Source organism: Chaetodon auriga, chromosome 4, assembly GCF_051107435.1.
Source record: "Chaetodon auriga isolate fChaAug3 chromosome 4, fChaAug3.hap1, whole genome shotgun sequence".
Classification (NCBI taxonomy): domain Eukaryota; kingdom Metazoa; phylum Chordata; class Actinopteri; order Chaetodontiformes; family Chaetodontidae; genus Chaetodon; species Chaetodon auriga.
In genome coordinates this window covers 23861666-23879676 of record NC_135077.1, presented here as the reverse complement: position 1 = coordinate 23879676, position 18011 = coordinate 23861666, and the positions used below count along the sequence as shown (strand labels likewise).

Sequence of the window (18011 nt, the reverse complement as noted above, 5' to 3'; positions counted from 1 at the left end):
GTTGGGTTTCAAATGTCTTTATATTTCAGTAAAATCTAATACACTTTGAAACAAGAGTACAGCAAAATAGAATATACTTCAAATGTTGAATATACAAACAGTTCAGTCTGAACACAAACGTCTTTCTCGCCGTTTTCCCTCTTTATGTATAAAAAAAAAAAAAAAAAAAAAAAATCATAATGAAGTATAGGGGCAGGACCAAAACAGCAGTAAAAAACGTATGCTGGCAAATCGACCGTCTGTTTTAAGCCAGAGGTAGAATAACCTTGGATCCACAGTGGTTTGATTCTCACAGCCATTTTGCATAAACGTGTACATTTCAATGCCTCTTCTTTAATAATTACAACAGGTGCTTCATCTCGTTCTTGATCTGCGTTTACATACATTCCTTTTTTTCTATTTGGATTCTTTTTTCAAAGACATGGCACAGCTCAGAGCACATGCATCAGCTCGGTCACATTTCAGCTCGTCGCATTTCCACACAGCCAGACCGTGCAGGATTGTGAAAAGAGCAAAAAAAAAAAAGAAAGAAAGAAAGAAAGAAAAGAAGACATTGAGCCAAGATCCTTTTGTCAAAGTCTGAAGTTTAAGCCTAGACATTTTCCTAGACACTGTAGCACACGCTGCAAGCAATCTGGCCACTGATCTACAACATGTTGCCACTTCCTCTGTAAGATTCAATCTATATGAGCGTTTAACAGCCTGATAGAGACGGAGGAACTAAGAAGAAGAAGAAGAAGAAGAATACAAACATTAGTTCCCCTAGTTTCAATAATACTGTGCTTGGTACAAGGTATGAAAACACAAAAACAAATTTCAGCTTACTGTTCAGACAATACATGAAAAAAAAGAGTCAAAATTAAAATCTAAGGCTGTTCTGTTAACTTTAGCTCCGTAAACTGTATAGTAGATAATATATATATATACTGTATATATGTACACACATGACCATTTTCTTTCCGCTGTCACTCCTTGTTGGCGCTTCTTACAGCTCCACCTTCTTTTTTCCTCTCGCTCACGTAGCACCACCCACACTTGATTTGCACAGTGATGGAAGTAAAAAAAATAAGTTGCTGGTTTTAGCATCTGTCGAGGCAAAATTCTAAACAAATGGTCTCTACAAAAGCTTTGTTACATCCCCACTGCGTCTGGATTTTTTCTGATAGTTCACATTTTCGTTAGTAATTATTTGCCTCATTTCATAGTGTTTCAGCTTGTTTTTTTTTTTGTATCTTCATGGGTCTTTGTTTTTCCCCAATTGGAGTCAGTGATAACTTTAAAAGACATAAACTGTAGTGATCAAGGTTGGTCCCTTTACCCTTCCCAACAAGGTCCTTTAACGTCGGTGTGGATTCCTTCGTTACGGAGAACTGTTTGAACCCTGACGCGACACCCAGAGGTTTCAGTGTGGTTCTGAGGGAGACCGGTTTCGTTCAGTTAAGTTCTAGGCAGCAACAGGAAAGATGTGAGGACAGGTTCAGGAATAAAAACGGGCCTTCGGGAGGCCTTAAAGTCTCAGACTGTTGCTGGTTATACAAGAGTAAAAATGACGTCAGAAATGTACAAACTAACCCTCTCTGGCAGAAGAAAAAGATGGATATCGGTAGACGTGTGCATTTCAACACTCAGGCTCTTCTGTCTTTATCGCCACTTGAGGCGTTTCCAGTTTGATAACCACCTCAGCGTCCACGGCCTCTGACTGGACGTTCTGGACAGTTTTGGGGTTCATCTGGTTCTGCTGGACTGCCACCGGCACCTGCACAGCTTGGACCTGGACTCCTGCGGGCTTCAGCTTCTCTGCTGCTCCACTTGCTCCTACGACCAGCTCTGAACCGTTGATGACGCCGCTTATGAGCCGGGGCTGTGTCGTCAGCGTCTGATTGGCCGTTGATACCGTTACAACCCCTGCCCCACTACCCGGCTGCGACACCACTAGAGTCTGTTGTTGCGCCTGCGTCGGTACAGTGAGTCTCATCACTTGCGTTCCCGGGGCTACGTTGACAGGTGCCAGAGCCCGGACTGTCAGGGGGCTCCCGAGGAGGCTGATGCCCGCCGGGGAGGCCCCGACACTGGGCTTGTTTGTGCCTGTGGAGGTCTGGAGCTGACACTGAGCTAACTGGTGGGCTGGGATTGTGATGATCTTGGCCAGCTGGACAGTGATCTTGTCTCCATTCTCTGCTGTGGCTGGAACCATGGTGGGAATGGTCTGGATGACGACCTGCGCCCACAAAAACAAAAAAAAAGTTAAAAAAGAATGACTAAAAACTAAGAATACTACATGTAAATAATTACTGTAACCTATCTACAAGCCATTTTTAATACTACACAGTGCAATTTAATGCCTGTTTCACAATCATACCTGCCAAGGTATGCAAGTACAATGTCAAATCTGTAGGGACGACATGGCGTAGACTATTATTTCTGATTTTTTAACTATTTCCCAGCAGTAGAACAAAAAAAGCCACATGCACACACCTTCTGTTGTGAGTTGGTGTTACCAGCAGCACCACCTACAGCTGAAGTGTTGGTGAGAAGGGTGGTGTGTCCGGCTGGCCCCGTCGTTCCTGCAGGCTGCTGCACAGCCACGGTGGAGATCTTCTGACCCAACGATGTTGTCATGACTACAGGCACCTGCATAGCCACCCGCACCGTCCTGTATACGAGAGGCAAGACAGCGCAGTGTCACAAATCAGTACTTACTTCTGGGCAAAGACACCAGCTTTTGCATTAAGCCTGTGAATATGAGAGACCCTTTAATGTAAAACTGAGGGTCTTCATCTCTCTGCAGGAGTCTAACCTGGGCCCAGTGGCGTTAGAGATGATGGCCGTGTGAGATTGCTGGGTCTGACTCCCATCTGGTGCTCCTGAAACCGTCACTATCCTTGGTAACCCTGCCGCCACTGCTGCACCACCTCCTGGCACTGTCTTGTTGCCTGTGGCGACAGATGCGTGGACCACGTTGGCCCTGTTCCCACCCCGAAGGATGTTGGGCTTCTTGGAGGAAGACAGCTCGGTCGCCTGCAGCAGCATGTCTGGCGACGGCATCACGCGCTCATAGGACGCAGCGGTCTCTGAGCCGATCAGATCGTCAGTGGTGGGCATCTCTGCCTTGTCGTCGTCGATGATGACTATGTTTTTGGGCATCTCTTTGAACTGGTAGACCAGCCGCTGGCCCTCTACCTTGGCGAGGATGCCGCGCTGGTAGTAATATCTGAGGGAAAAAGGATTACCTGGAGTTACAATGTTGCTTCCCAAAAACAAAATTTGAAAAAACTATGGGAAACCTCCTCACACAACCACACACTCCTCACCTGAGCGCCCGTCCCATGGTCTCATAGTTCATGTCTGGCTTGTTCTTGTGTTTGCCCCACAGCTTGGACACAGCCTTTGAGTCGACCAGTTTGAAGATGCCCTTCTCTCTCTGGGTCCATTTGATGTACCTGGGACAAGTGTTCTTGTCCTGGAGGAGGTCCAACAGGAACTCCCATAGGTATGTGGTACTCCCTGCTGGAAATCAAGCTAATTTAATGTACTGCTACATGGCAACATCTTTATTGGTGCTTTACACATTGAAATGGCAACAGAGGTGTGAATATGTAACTTGTACCTTTCCCTTCTCTCGGTTTCTTCTTGATGCCGAGGTCTGGTGAGCCGTCTGAAACAGCTGACTGATGCGTCTTTGGCTTCCGTCCAGCTGTAAAAGGAAACATTTCACTCAGATCACTGAATGTTGAGATTGCTTTGGATACAACAGTAAGAGTCCACCATTAGATGGTGCTCTTGGATATAGACAGTAAGTGTAATGAACAGTGTGACGGGAGGTTTTGGTTTGAGGTTTGTGGCCTGGCTTGTGAGCTAAGGTTAATCACAGAGCTGCCAGATGTTTTCCATTTAAAACCTGCTTTAAAAGTTGCTCCTTTTTCCAGAGGTTAACTTCCTGCAGTCCACAATCTAGCGCAGATCGTGGGGTCCACAACAAAATAAACACCACTGGGTTCACTTTCCTCACAACATCAATGACTTTGGTGTTGGCACAAACACAAACACACTCTTTCCATCTACCTCTTCTCTTCCTGACAGGCTCGTGGCCAGGCTCTGGTTCTGGCTCTTCAAGCAGGGTGACCATCTCCTCATCTTCCTCCTCACAGCACTCCTCTGTTGATATCTCCACCTCTGTCTCTGTTATCATGTCAGGACGCATGGCAGCGTGAAGGAAGTCCGGTGTCACTACGCAAGGCGGGGCAAAAGCTTCTGGATGAAGAATAAGAGAGGGAAGAGTTAGAACTGTGCTTTGAAGCTGCTTTGTGAAGTTTTAATGACAGAGTGGTTGATGAGAAATCTCACAATTACATTTTGAGATAAAAAATTCCTATTTCATCATCTTGGTCCGTTATGTCAATTTTACAGTACCAACAAGAATCTAGTTGATTAACTAACTAACTGTTTCTACAGTTGCATTTGTAATAAAGGTTAAGAAAACTGAGCCATAGGGGCATCTGTAGGGGCTGTGAAACCACCTCAGAACTACATTTTGGAACTCTAAGAAACATTTAATCTAGAAAACATTACTTTTCTGCATGTTCAAACTATGGAAAAGATAACGGAGCACTTAAAATATCTGATCAACCACATTTACGTGTTTAACCACGCGGAGTTAAGAGTGAAACATTATAAATATCAGCTTCAAGTGTAACCATTTCTAAATGGTATAAATGCCTGTTTTATGTATCATTACTAAGAGAGTGTTACCTGGGCTACGGTCTTCTCTGAGGCTGGATGGTGAATCCATGCGTAGCAGAGCCTCTGCAGCCTCAAAGGTCTTGTCAGAGCAGTGGATGCTGGTGCCATGGACAGAGGCCTCCACTGAAAAACACACACACAATAAGCATAAAGTCTGGAAAAATAATAATTTCCCAAAACAAACACTCATAAAATGCTGCTCTTGAACTGTTTGTCACATGTTTGGTACTATTAGCACAGTTTAGTGTATGCTGCACACATAAAAAACACTACATGGCGCCCCCTAGTGAAAACAGATCGCTGATGCAGCAATTTCCGTAGAGAAGACATTCACAGAATGACTTAATGTACAGCACAACCTCTACAGTAGGAAATGTCTTCATCATCTGCTTGACATCAGGAAAGTTTCAGTTTCAGCTGCCGTCCAATACCAGCACGCAGAAATGTCACTGACAGGCAGCTAGACGAACCCTAAATGCAGTCTTGACTTACTAAATCAAATAAGGCCGGACGTGGCACAAAAAAAAGACACAAAGCAATTTAAAGGAAAAATGGGATTTGGTCTGTTGTAAAGGAAATGGTACATGACCCCATCTGGGATCCTGAGAAGGAACCCAGGGCACCTGCTGTTGTTGTCAATCAATGGTGGGAAACACGAGATGGCGTTACACCATGCCCTGTCCATGTTTGGCTATCTCACTGAGGCAACAGGCACTGCATAGGGGAGAGACATGGGCTATCTTTAGATTGTCCACTCATTCAGTCCCCCTCATAAACAAATAGGACATGTTGGTAGCCATCACAGAGACCCTATAGCCTACCGAGCTTCCCTTGAAACCAGACAGCCGTGCTGTAATAAGACCAAGGGAAAGGTGTGAGGTCAGGGAGCAGCAGCTTGGCTTGACTGACATGACCACATATAGACACTTTGGCCATTTCTGTCTGTCCACTGTTAGAGTTTTTATGTACACTTAACTATTGAATGATAGAAAATTATTAACATCCACAATTCTGTAACAAATGTGCATAATGTCTGGGTGGCATATAACAAAATTATTACAATGTTTTCATATGTGAGTGAAACGCCTATTATGAACCTATGCTACAAAATAACGGCGCCAACACTCGTAGCGAGTCCGACAAAAAGTAGTGCTGGCTCTGATAACTTCCGTGTTTACAGTCCTCCTCCTTTCCCTCCAGTTCTCTTCGAAGAAGCTCACAAATCCTCTTGTCACTCAACACCCGCCTCGCCTCCTATTGGCCCATTCTGCGATTAACAGCCCGCCCCCTGCTAAGCCTGATTGGACTTTTGCTGACGTTTTAAAACAGCACACACACGATTGGACTAACGGCCAAGTCGATCAAGGCCACACTCCGCCCTCTCACATACACAATGCTTCCGCCATCGATATGGGACAAAAATACTTTAAAATTTGCTATTTAGCACAAGTAGAATCGACGCGACGGTTACAAAATACACGATTCGTCCACGGACAAGGTGAACAAACGAGTAAAATGACACAAAATGAGTATTTGCAGGTCAGTGTGGTCGAAGGCTGAAGCCGCACTTGAAACAACTACAGGGAAGAAAGTGAGTGAGCCAGGCCATCCCACGCTCCAGAGACTGCACAACACGATAACGGAAACCACCAAACAAAAATATTTTTAAAAACCCTACCCTGGAAATGTGTACAATGGGCTCACCACACGACAAAAATCAATTACAATACCGTGGCCGGTACTTTTCAGGTCTAACGGACCATTACTCAGGAACAATGTGTGAAGACTTAGTGCACACAATTCCCCACAAAGGGTCGGAACTGAAGCCGGCCATGGTAAAACACTACTACAAACGTCCATCATAATAATAGAGGTGATATCTGTCAGCGTGGACCAGATTTCTGGTAGTAAAAATAAACCCACATGTCCTTCCGACCCAGACAGCGTGGCAAAGACGTAGGAAAGACAACATATTTACACTTCCTGGTTGTGCAGCGCCGATCTGCAAACCGCTATTCTAGATCACAAGGCGGTGAGAAAAATCAACTCCAACATGCAAAACACACTTCGTGCAGATAACTATTCGTCTGTGCAGACTGGCAAGCCCTGCGAAAGTTTTTCACCTCTTAAACCGGTTTTGATAAACCGTGTAGCAACGCCATGCAGGTTGCTACCAAGGTGATCACTTCCTGATTGCCCTCCATTACTTCACCACACTACTCCGCGGACTGAATCGCAGCGGTCGAGGTTAAAAACACAACCCGTGCGTTAAATTTATCTACCGGGTCGAGGTTATAAGTACATAACGATAGGTTACCGGCTCTGATGAGTAGATCGAGCTGGTTTGCGTGTCCCTCATGCTGTGAAGTCGCCATGTTTTCCCCTTGCTGCAGATTCACATTGACTTCTCACTGAATTGTATAGGAAGCTACTAGCTCATATCACTCCGCCGCTAATGGGAAATCTCCTCAAATTCAACGAGACACATTACGGCGGCAGAGAGGTATGCCTCCGCCGCCGACACAGGAAATCCTTCTTTCGGCCTCCCTTGCGTAGTGGCTACGTAAAATAAAACTAGCGTGACAACTGCTTTTTAAATAAACTCTATGAGGGAAAATAATAATAATAATAATCCTATTATTCCAGCACAAATAAGCGGTTTGAACAACGAACTGACAGCTAAGAACTGTAAACTTAAACAAGACATTATATCTAACGAACTTCACTCCAAAACAATAGTACGTTTTGTAATGACTGTGATTTCATGCTTGTTGCTGTTTAAACTATAGATTAGAATGACTTCACTGGTTTAAACTGTGGTTTTTGTAAGAGACAAATGCACCAATTAAATTATTATTATTATTATTATTATTATTATTATTATTATTATTATTATTATTATTGCCATTATTATTATTATTATCATTATTATTATTATTATTATAGGTCATTATCAATTCCACAATTTTAATTACTTCTTTTGGAATTGTTAATTGCATTTGGGGAATTCTACTGTAAATTGTGGAAGGTTACGTATAGATTATGGTAATTAATATATCAGTCTAAATGAACTAAATAATTAAAAGTGCAAATAAATAACCTTTAAAAAAAGTGCTGGTAGTGATATCTGAAAAACTGCAAAATATTCTTTAGGTTTGTTAGAACTTTGTCAGAATTATAATTTAAGGTCTGAGGCAACATTAATGTGTTTCCTAAATCACAAGACATGACCCAAATTCCTCGGATAAACTCTTAGATTTTTATAGATGATTGCTTCTGACTAATGTGCAGCACATCTAGCTTGCACTTGTGTAATGGGCAAGCTTTTTGTGGAAGTGTGGTATCTGTATCTACAGCATCTAACTTCTTTTTTTAAAATCGCTGCAATGTTTTGTTTTGTTTTGTTTGTTAGGCGTCATCTTTTTATCTCTTTGAGATTAAAAAGACCCAATGTAATACATCACACATAAAGACAACAATTATGTATTTATAGTGGACCATTTTGAACACTGTAGTTTCTTCAGATAAGGGTCTCTATCCATGTTGGACTCCAACAAACGAGTCACCTCATCTTTGATCTTAAAGTAGAACATTTTTCATTTGGAACCAGAGTTAAAACAGCAAACTACATACTGTATATATTTTAAAAATGTATGACATCCAAGCGGACTGAATGAGTAAAACGATGATGCAGAAACACTTCCTGTAATTGTGACAAATTCTTCATCGTGCTAGTTAATTTAGATTATGTGAAAACGGAGTTTAGAGATGTAATCTGGGACAGTATGAATGAATAAAGCTTTAATATGGTCAAAATAAAATTGACTCCATCTTTCTGTGTCATACTTATGAACACTGCACTGGATTGGACACTGGTCACCATTAATAAGGAATTAATGGATGATTAGAGAGATAATACTGAATGCCTTCCTGTTCATGAAATAGTTGCATCCAATGCCCACAAGGTGGCAGTGTGTGAGCGCTGAGGCCTGTAGCCCTCACAGCCACCCTTACCAGACAGCGTCCACTGGTGCTGGCCACAGAATCATATGACAAATATGCCCAATTTCGGCTGAACCACAACAAACAAAAGCAACACCTTCTCAGCTTGATTTTATGAAACCGACACGTGGACCTTGGATCTAGATTCATTTTTGTTCACTTAAAAATACGTGTCAGCTTAAGGAGTTTTAAAGTCAGGAGTGAAGAGACAGAGAGAGCAAAGAAGTTCCAAAGAAATACAAGAAGTGAACAAAGCCAAAACAGCATTTCACCAGCATTTGAAACAAAATGTACCACAGACTACTCGCACACCACAAAAACAATACTTTGAAAATGATGTTGGAAGGTGTAATACAAAGAATGACTGAATGTTCAGTAACAGGACACGGTTGGGGCAAAATCAGCTTCCCTTTTTAGTTGACTTTCCACTGACTAACAACTCTGGCGTGGCACCAGCTGAAATGGAAATGGAAATGAGAAAGTCTTTACAACTGTGAATGTGAACCATGGTATGGCTCTGCACGACAAAATCAAACCATCAGCCTGTTGCTTAAAGCAAAACTGGAGTCCTAAATGTGAACACTACAACAGCAGGTAAAATTTCTCTTTTTTTCTAATAACATAAAACCTCAGTGACCCAGAGGAAACACGAACTGTGCATCAGCAATGGTAATATTATATAGAAACAAACATGAGTTGAAATTCTCAGCACCTCAGATAAAAGGATAAAACAGGTTACTTAATGACCAAGGTTTGCGCTGGGCATTCTGGGTAGTGTGGTGTGTGATAGTCATCAGGTGCACTGACATACAGCGCCAACAGGAAGCTTACGAATTAACATTACATCCAATTTCTGATAAATACAGAAATATTTATGTCTCACCTGCCTCCCCTTCTGTCTCCACCTCCTGCTCATCACCGACTTCCTGCATCAGGTAGGCCTCATCCTCATACACCAGCACCTGGGCAGAGTAACCTTGCTCCTCAGCCAGGCTGGCACCAGGTACCTCCTCCACTATGACTGCTGGGTAGTCCTCAGCCTCCTCTCTGTCCTGCACTTCTTCAGAGGCTTCCTCAACTTCACACTCACCTTCAACCTCTCCTTCAAGCTCCAGGTCAACCTCACATTCTTCTTCCTGCAACGATAAAGGGATTCAATAAGAGGATATGACAGATATGAGGAAAGAAGGCAGGACTGTGTCGTGAACTGCCGCTGCAGCGTTACTCCTGCTTGTGTCTGTGTCCAACCCACCTGCTGGGGGTCCTCCTCGGCTGTGACGTACTCCACCACCGTCCCACCAGTGTCGACCAGCACCACTGAGGTCATGACTCATGCTCCTCAGGGATCAGCAGTCGCAGCCAGTGATTCGCCACAGCACCTCCGTCTGGTGGCCTCCACCAGTTTGATGAACGAAAGGCCCTGGAGAGAGAGGATGCACTTGGTAAACAAAACTTTAAAACACTGAAGTCTGTGATGCAGCAACAAAATATGACCAGGTTTAGACAAAATGAGATGGATGATCACAGAAGTCTGCCTATTTCCCCTGTGCCGGCGTTCAGCCATTGCAGCCCTGTGCGATGAATGAATGAATGCCTATCACCTCCAGAGTTGTCTTGATGACTGTGCTTGAACATTTTCCCATGGGGATGCTTGAAACTAATAGTCTGACATTTAAAAGAAATATGGTTATTCGCTTTCTTGCCAATGTTTATGGAGCTTTAGAGGTGCTTGTAGGTAGATTTTGTATCATGAAGTTAAGTTGCTTTAATGGTAGCTGGTAAATGGACTGTATTTAAATAGCACTTTTCTAGTGTGTCAACCTCTCAAATTGCTTTTACAACACAAGTCTGCATTCATCCTTTCACACACATTCAGATGATGGCGAGGCCACCTGCACCTTACAAGCTTTTAACCATTCACACACTCTCACACACAGGCGGCATAGCATCGGGGCAATTTGGGATTCAGTATCTGAGCCACAGCTGCCCCTTTACTAAAAAAAATTAAAAATAAAGTTTTGATGTAGCATTGGCATATTTTGACTGCTTAAAGACCTCAACAACTTTTTCTAAAATAAAAATCACCTATCTGAAATACCTGAAATCACCTATTGACATACATAAATATACTATACCTTCCATCTGCCCAAACTGTAGATCAAGACCTCATTAAAGGCAGAGATCTCTTTTATCTTGTGGGAAGTGCCTGTCTGCTATTACAGGAAGAAAGGCACTGACAGGAAGCCAAGTCAGTCCCCCAGACACAGTGTCCAGTGAACAATCTAGGCAGGGCAGACTGGAGCACCACAGGGGCCTAAGTTCCTGTCCTGTGCTGCTCTGCGGGGTGACAATAAGACGTAACAGAAAGAGAATGCAGGCGCATGCAGAGACAGACAGACACAAGCCTACTCTTACTTTACTCACTTTTTAAAGACCTGACTTGGACACTGACCTGCTGGGGTTAGATGCATTCTTAGCCTGGTGATCTAAAGCCAGAATGAATAATTTTCTTATTTTGCTGTGTTTGGGACATTTCTGGACATCAGCCTTTGGGTTGTATCCCCCCATCCATTAACAGCTTGGAGAAGGTCAGGGTAGGACGTTAAAAAGTTATAAGCACCAGCATCCAAGAGGAGCAACTGAGCGGGTCAGGCCAACTTTGAATGCTGTGTTTACAAACCGCGTGTTGTGTTGTCTCATGTGAGGCAGCTGCTTTTGTTTTTATGGAAGTTCCAAATAAAAGAAGGAAATAATCACATGAGATAAGGTATGGTATGGTATTGTTATTCTAAACCATTTCTTATTTGAAGTACTATACTGTGATATTTACCATTACTGTGATACAAAATCACATATAACATTATAGAAGATTTTGGCCATACCATATGTCTTTTTTTTTTGGCCTTTCCAAAAATACAAACGTGTATGCTACAAACACTGGCATGTCCAGTTAAGTCTCTTAGAGCAGTAGCAACCTAACCCAGTGTTATCTCTAAGGCCAGTAAGCAATTCATACTACATTTTTTTGTGGGTTATAGATTATGATATAAAAAGGCAAGTTCAGATTAGCACATTTAGTGGTCCTAACTTTTTTGAGTGAAAAGTGAAACTGTTTGAAAAGACGAACTACAAGCATACATCTAACCTGTTCTCAGACAGCAGGAAAATGAAAAATTCAGCTGAAGACAACCTTATCAATAATCCACTTATGGCCTTAACATTAGCTCAGTCAGTGTGCTACAAATGATAAAATCTACTCACAACAGTTGTCATTTCAGCCAACAAAAATCAACACTTGTTAACTAGAAATGAGAAGCATCCTTTTGTCTATCTCTGTCAGAAATCAAGAACTCTTTGTTTTGAATATTACTAAGAATTTCAATTGTAAATCTGCCAGAAAAAAACTGCATATGTGAGCAGAAAGCTAAACAGATAAAGCAACAGTAACTAGGGAAGCGTGGCTTAGTGCGCATCATGCTGCAACTGGTCAGGTGACGAAGCAGACAGAGTCTGATATGCTCACTGGAGGCTCTCTTTGTTCAATCTACTGCCATCATTTTAGATGTGGAAAATCTAACACAACACCGTGAATGAGGAGACCAGAAAGTGTGCATCATTATTCCTATTTGTTCCTCACATCCCTGAGGGCAGGCTTTAACCCCGACCTCAAGCGTGGACATTCAAAACAGCTCCAAACACTTTTGCCTTTAGATGTGTTTGAACGTTACTGGGCTTGACACGTTAATTTTCAAAGTAAACAGAAGAAGCTCTATTCCTCACAGCACATCTGCCCTCTCATACAGAGCCCACCCTCTGCTTAAAGATAATCCTGTGCAAAATTCTTTAAATTCTTCTGTCCACACAAAGACAAGGATTAGAAATAACTCTTTCTCATGGCCAGTGTAATTTTTCCAAAATTTTCAGTGCAAAATGTAATAACACATTTAAAAATGGCCAGAACACAATGTAAATCCAATTCATGCGTGATCCAGAGCACTTTTTTTTTTTTTTTTTTGTACAAAACAACTGACCACACGTCCTCCACCCTGGTGTGTATGAGGGCCTGCTCAGTTACTCTTACTGCTGTATAATGGATGAACCATGCTGGTGTTTCTTGAGCTACTGAGACCAACATGATATCATCTAAGATGGAGAAATCCTCTATTTAATTATTCAGTAGCATAGAGCAGACACTCATCTACAGAGCTGTATGTCTCTGAGGGGCTGGGTTAATTCAGATTTGCAGCATGCATGCAGGGTTGTTGAACATGTGACACATCCCCGGGTCTCACAGAAGGTCATGTAACTGGCATGTGCTGCTCCTGAGCCCCATGACATCAGGACTGTGAGAATCAACTCTCTCCCATCTCCACTTCTTCTCAGCCTCCAATTCTATGTTGAATATTTAAAACCTGTTGCGCCTGTTGTTTCTTGCATTTTGCTCTCTGGCACAGTAACAGCCTAACCAAAGAAAGGTGTGACAAGCGTTGCACTATGTGCTGTTATTTTGCTGTTAAACTGACAGAGGTTATTATGCAAGAGATGGAAATTGAGACACACTGGGCTTTTGTCATTTATCAAACCCATCTAAATCCTTTCATCAGAAAGTCAATCAGAAAAAGACTGAGTGAAAGGGAGGCTCAAAGTGCAGAGTCCTGCGTGTGGTGCCTGTATGCTTTCACTCGGTCAACAGCATGATCGAGCACTAAAATGATACCATATGTCTGCATGGATCAGCTTGACCAATAATCTCTCATTGCGAGCTCTCTTTAATGCTGTTCCTTTCATTTTCCTCACCTCGCTATCCTGTCTTTATTTCCACCTACTAAAAAACTGAAAACATCCCTCTCAGTTAATGTAATGCGCATACACACACACACACACACACACACACACACACACACACACACATAAAGCAAAGACACACAAGATCTGTTAGGAGTCGAGGCTCTCAAGCAGGCTGCATCGACTCAAACAAGTATTACAGGACCTACTGGATGGCTGCGAACACGTGGCTGCCTTGTCACTTCTCAGCTCAAACATAAATGACTAAAGAGGCTGAATAATTACAAATTCAACAAACTACTTCATTTACAAACTATCATCAGATACCTGTCACATTACAAGCACAGGAATGAACTGTTCCAACGGTTAACAGCAGTCAGTGTGACCTTTTCACTCCTTACAGTTAGCGACTAGTCATGTTGGTATTCCAGGAATTGAAAACATTTCTGCTGTAATGAAAGTCATTCTGGACAAGACCTGGAGCTACATGTCTCACTTTAAATGCACCAAATCCAGATCACTTTTAACTTTCGATTACTGGGGTGAGAGCAGACGAGAAGCGCCATCCTCATACAAATGTTTTTCCACTTCAGTGACTCAGTAGCAGTCGCGAGACTTCACAAGATACAGCAGAGTCATCCTGACAGTTTTCACCACAACACACTCACAGTGAAAGAAAAAAGTCCAAACTTGCCTTGCCACAGAAAAGTTGATGAGATTCAAAATGCAGGCTTGCATTTTTACTTGGCTACTGCTTAAAAATCCACAAATGACGAGGAGGAGAACGGACAAAAGAGGCTGGTGCTGTCTTGCCTCAGCAGGAGCGATCAACAGGACGTTTTGTGTATCTTTCTCGCTCACACGCCTCTTCTCTGTCTGACATCCATCCATGCAGCCGTCTCCTCCTCTCCCTCTGCCTGCATGCACACTGTCTGCCTGTTCCCTGGCTGGAAGGAACCTCTCAGAGCACTCAGCACTTCTCAGACCCTGCCCTGAGCTAAGATCACATGACAAGGGTGGAACACACACGCGCATGCACATGCACATGCACACACACACACACACAGTCACATGATCTTTCAACAACAGAGCTTTTGTTCCAAGTAACTGGGGCTGTTGGTAAAGAAAGATACAACGCCCTGCCTTGTGCCCTGCCCTCTACCAACACACACGCACACACACACACACGCACACAGATGACACAACCAGAAAATACATGGCAAGTATGACCTCAGGATTGACTTGACATCCTCTTATACACATACACACACTCAAGCTCCAGTGTAACTCAGTTGCTACAATGATATATAGTCATGAAGTTGGGTTATAAATTCTCTGCAGTGTCACATTTAATCTCCTGTTATTCAACGATTAGAAAGGCCTTGTGTGAGTTAACATTTTTGGGTCATACATTCCCTTTGTTTAATTTACATTCATGGTGTATTAGCATCTGCTGTCCAAACATGCCTGAAATGTTCACAGCTTGTTCTAAAATGCAAATGTTAGTCTTGCTTAATATCTCAACACTGACATACAAACAGAATCTAATTAAATCAACTACAGTCTCACATAAGCAACACTATAAAATGTTCTACATCTTTAGCTTTGGTTCTTCAAGAGACAGTCAAGAAGCTACAAATGAAACACAAAATGTGCAAGTTTGGCAAAATGAGCTTTTTACATTACATTTAGGTCTGAAACCAGCAGTAAATTAACCTACTGTCAACACAATTATCAACACAAACAAAGAATGTATGCATTAACAATGCTTTCCCCACAAGACATGCACACTGTATGAAACCTTAGTGATGGTCATATGGTGGTATTTGGCATAATGGGACCAACTGTTGTCGTATATTTTGGTCTATTACTTCTAATATTAGGCGCATGTGTCACTCAAAAATCCTAAGATATGTTGCGAGCTTACTTTTTGTGAATGCTGTAAGGCTTAAAGAACGTGATTATTACTGAGCTGATTATATTTGATATAACTCTATGAAGGAATTCCTGTGGAAATCAGCTGAGGGCAGCCCTGGACCCACAAATAAAGACATGAAACATGAAAATGGCCAAAAGTAGTTATTTAAAGAAAGTGAAAATAAAATAATAATGATGTCACCCTCAACCTCCCGATGACTGCATCCCCTTCTGCTCAACTTCACCATACACACAGACACTACAAGCCTCCCACCGAAACATCCAAGACCAGCATTTGTGATTTACTGATATCAGCACCTCCATCACTCTTCCATCTCTGTGGCACCAGTGCCTGCCCACAGCGTCTGTATCTAGACTTTCTCTACAGGCCTCTAATAATTTGGACCCATTACAGAACAGTCAGGCACACCTGAGGCCGCCCAGTGGAAACCCTCAGACAACACTTCAGTGTTAGCTTAGACTGCAGGATACACCGGCTGAGCAAAAGGCAGGCTGGTCAATCATTTATGTTCCAGCACAAAGCACACACACTTCAATAAAGCTCACACTGGAGGCAGCAGCTCCTTAACACCACTTCACCACACACACAATCAAAGCAGTAAATACCAGCAGCCATTAAACCGTACCGCAGACCATGAACGTAAAACAGAATACTGTTCACAGCAGGAAATTAGATGATGCTAATCTTAATTTTAAGTCTTCAAAGATAGGCACAGAGGGAGGTGGTGGTGCTGAAGAAATTAAAAGAGAAAACTATTGAATATTTTGTGTTTTCTCATCCGTCAAACACAAGTTGGAAGTTTAATTGTTTTACACTGATAATTACATGATTAGCTGGCTGACAGAACGTTAATTGAAAATATAATTATAGGCACTGATTCATCTTGTATCTGTTAAAATGCATCATAAAAATGTACTTAACATAATTTTTTTTAATCATTGAATAACATCTCACTTTCCAGTCAAAAGCAATGGACTGAAAAGCAAATTTAAGACACTTTGAACTCAGTTTGACAGACACTTGTCATTCATTTTGTTAATTACAAGTGTTAGTGTTGTATTTTTGGGAGAAAAGTAGATCCGTACATCAGTTCTGATCTATTCACATATTTCAACAAGCATTAAGAAAATGGAAGCAGCTTCTACCAAAGTCTGTCCGTGTTGACAGCATGCACCGAAGCATCAGCATCAGTGGGCTGCTGCTCACCGCCTCATCCTGCATCATGTTTCTCGGTTAAGTGCTATCCTACAAAGCCAATGTAGTTTCAGTGTGATGATTGTTCGTGGTCATACATGTGACATGAAAAGCAGTGCGGTTAGTTTCAAAGTTCATGAAGAGTACAAACCGTCACTCAGCTCACAGCTGGCTGGGTGTCATTTTCAGTGCTCACAAATGCGAAGTGATCTGAGGCGGGACAGTGGGGGCTCACTGTTTGCCTTCTTACCTTTGCAAAGCAACGATACTTTAGCTCTTCAGTGCAGCTAACCACGTCTCTGGATTATTAGCCAGCCCCTGGCATCATTTACATATAAAGCTAATTAGTTACTTTAATATGCCGAACTGCTCATTAAAGTCTGCGCTGCAAAACGCGTCATTTTTGGGAACACGTCGCGCACAACAAGCAAACGGAACAGAAACTGAATACTGACATGAACTTAGCTAACGTTAGCAAGCTAAGTTAGCAGTGTCACAAAAACAAGCAGAGAGAAGCAACAAAACAAACCATGTGGCTAATGCTGGCTAATGTCAGCTCACTCACCGAGGAACTGCTCACTTCGCGCTGCTGGTGACCAACTTAGACGACCGGCAGGAACTTGACGTTAGCTGGCTGTCTGATGAGAGTTTGGTCTGTGTGTGTGTGTGTGTGTGTGTGTGTGTGTGTGTGTGTGTGTGTGTGTGTGATCCAGTCTCCCCCCTCCTCTCTGCTCGGATCCCGCTGCTGCTGTCGACGGGCTGAAGAGTCGCGCGGCTCACTGTAAAGCGAGCCAACAGACGTTAACGTTAGCGGTTTGTATTGACGATGAGGAGCGTTGGAGCCTGCAGACAGGTGAGGACACACACCTGGGTGGCCTTGGTGTGTCGTGTGGAGCAGTAAATGGTCACAGACGCTGGCGGTGTGCAGCACAGACAGCTCCTGGGCTAATGGAGACTGTCTGTTGTCAGATTGACTCTCCGCTTGTTCAGGAAAATAACCGTGGTGACGTCACGCCGCACAGTAAACAAACAGAGCTCAACAGGATAAACTCATCCATTTCACTTTGATTTGTTTATCAACAACTTTTATTTTCTTAATTTCCTGCTAAAACCAGAGGACCAAAAACCTTTTTGGTACGAATTAATGTTATTGCTTGTCTTTGAAGATAGGGATCAGATGTGACCGTCAGAGCCTGAGGGTCGCACTTTTTCCCCCAAAACTCCAAAACCGCTAATAAAAACAAGATTAGACAGATGTTAAAACAATAGTTATCTGTCTCCACAAAGCGGTCAGTGCGCTGCTAGTCACCGCAGCACAGTGCATCACCATGCTGATTAACAACACAATGAA

General features: G+C 42.7%; 1 protein-coding gene across 6 annotated transcripts; it reads right to left on the bottom strand.

Annotated features, from left to right (window-relative positions):
• Position 1: 1 nt before the first annotated feature.
• Positions 2 to 17621, bottom strand: elf2b (E74-like factor 2b (ets domain transcription factor)). Of its 6 annotated transcripts, none has more exons than XM_076727330.1 (10): positions 17226 to 17621; positions 9995 to 10162; positions 9626 to 9878; positions 4750 to 4863; positions 4063 to 4251; positions 3608 to 3694; positions 3312 to 3507; positions 2798 to 3211; positions 2476 to 2653; positions 2 to 2218 (listed from the first exon to the last, which is right to left on the bottom strand). In XM_076727330.1, the coding sequence occupies exons 2-10, from the start codon at positions 10067 to 10069 to the stop codon at positions 1619 to 1621; spliced, it is 2106 nt and encodes a 701-aa protein (XP_076583445.1). In that variant the 5' UTR covers positions 10070 to 10162; positions 17226 to 17621; the 3' UTR covers positions 2 to 1618. The 6 variants fall into 6 exon arrangements, with proteins under 6 accessions (XP_076583445.1, XP_076583447.1, XP_076583448.1 ...); XM_076727332.1 differs by having other exon boundaries at positions 3312 to 3504; XM_076727333.1 differs by having other exon boundaries at positions 4063 to 4248; positions 17226 to 17345.
• Positions 17622 to 18011: the final 390 nt, after the last annotated feature.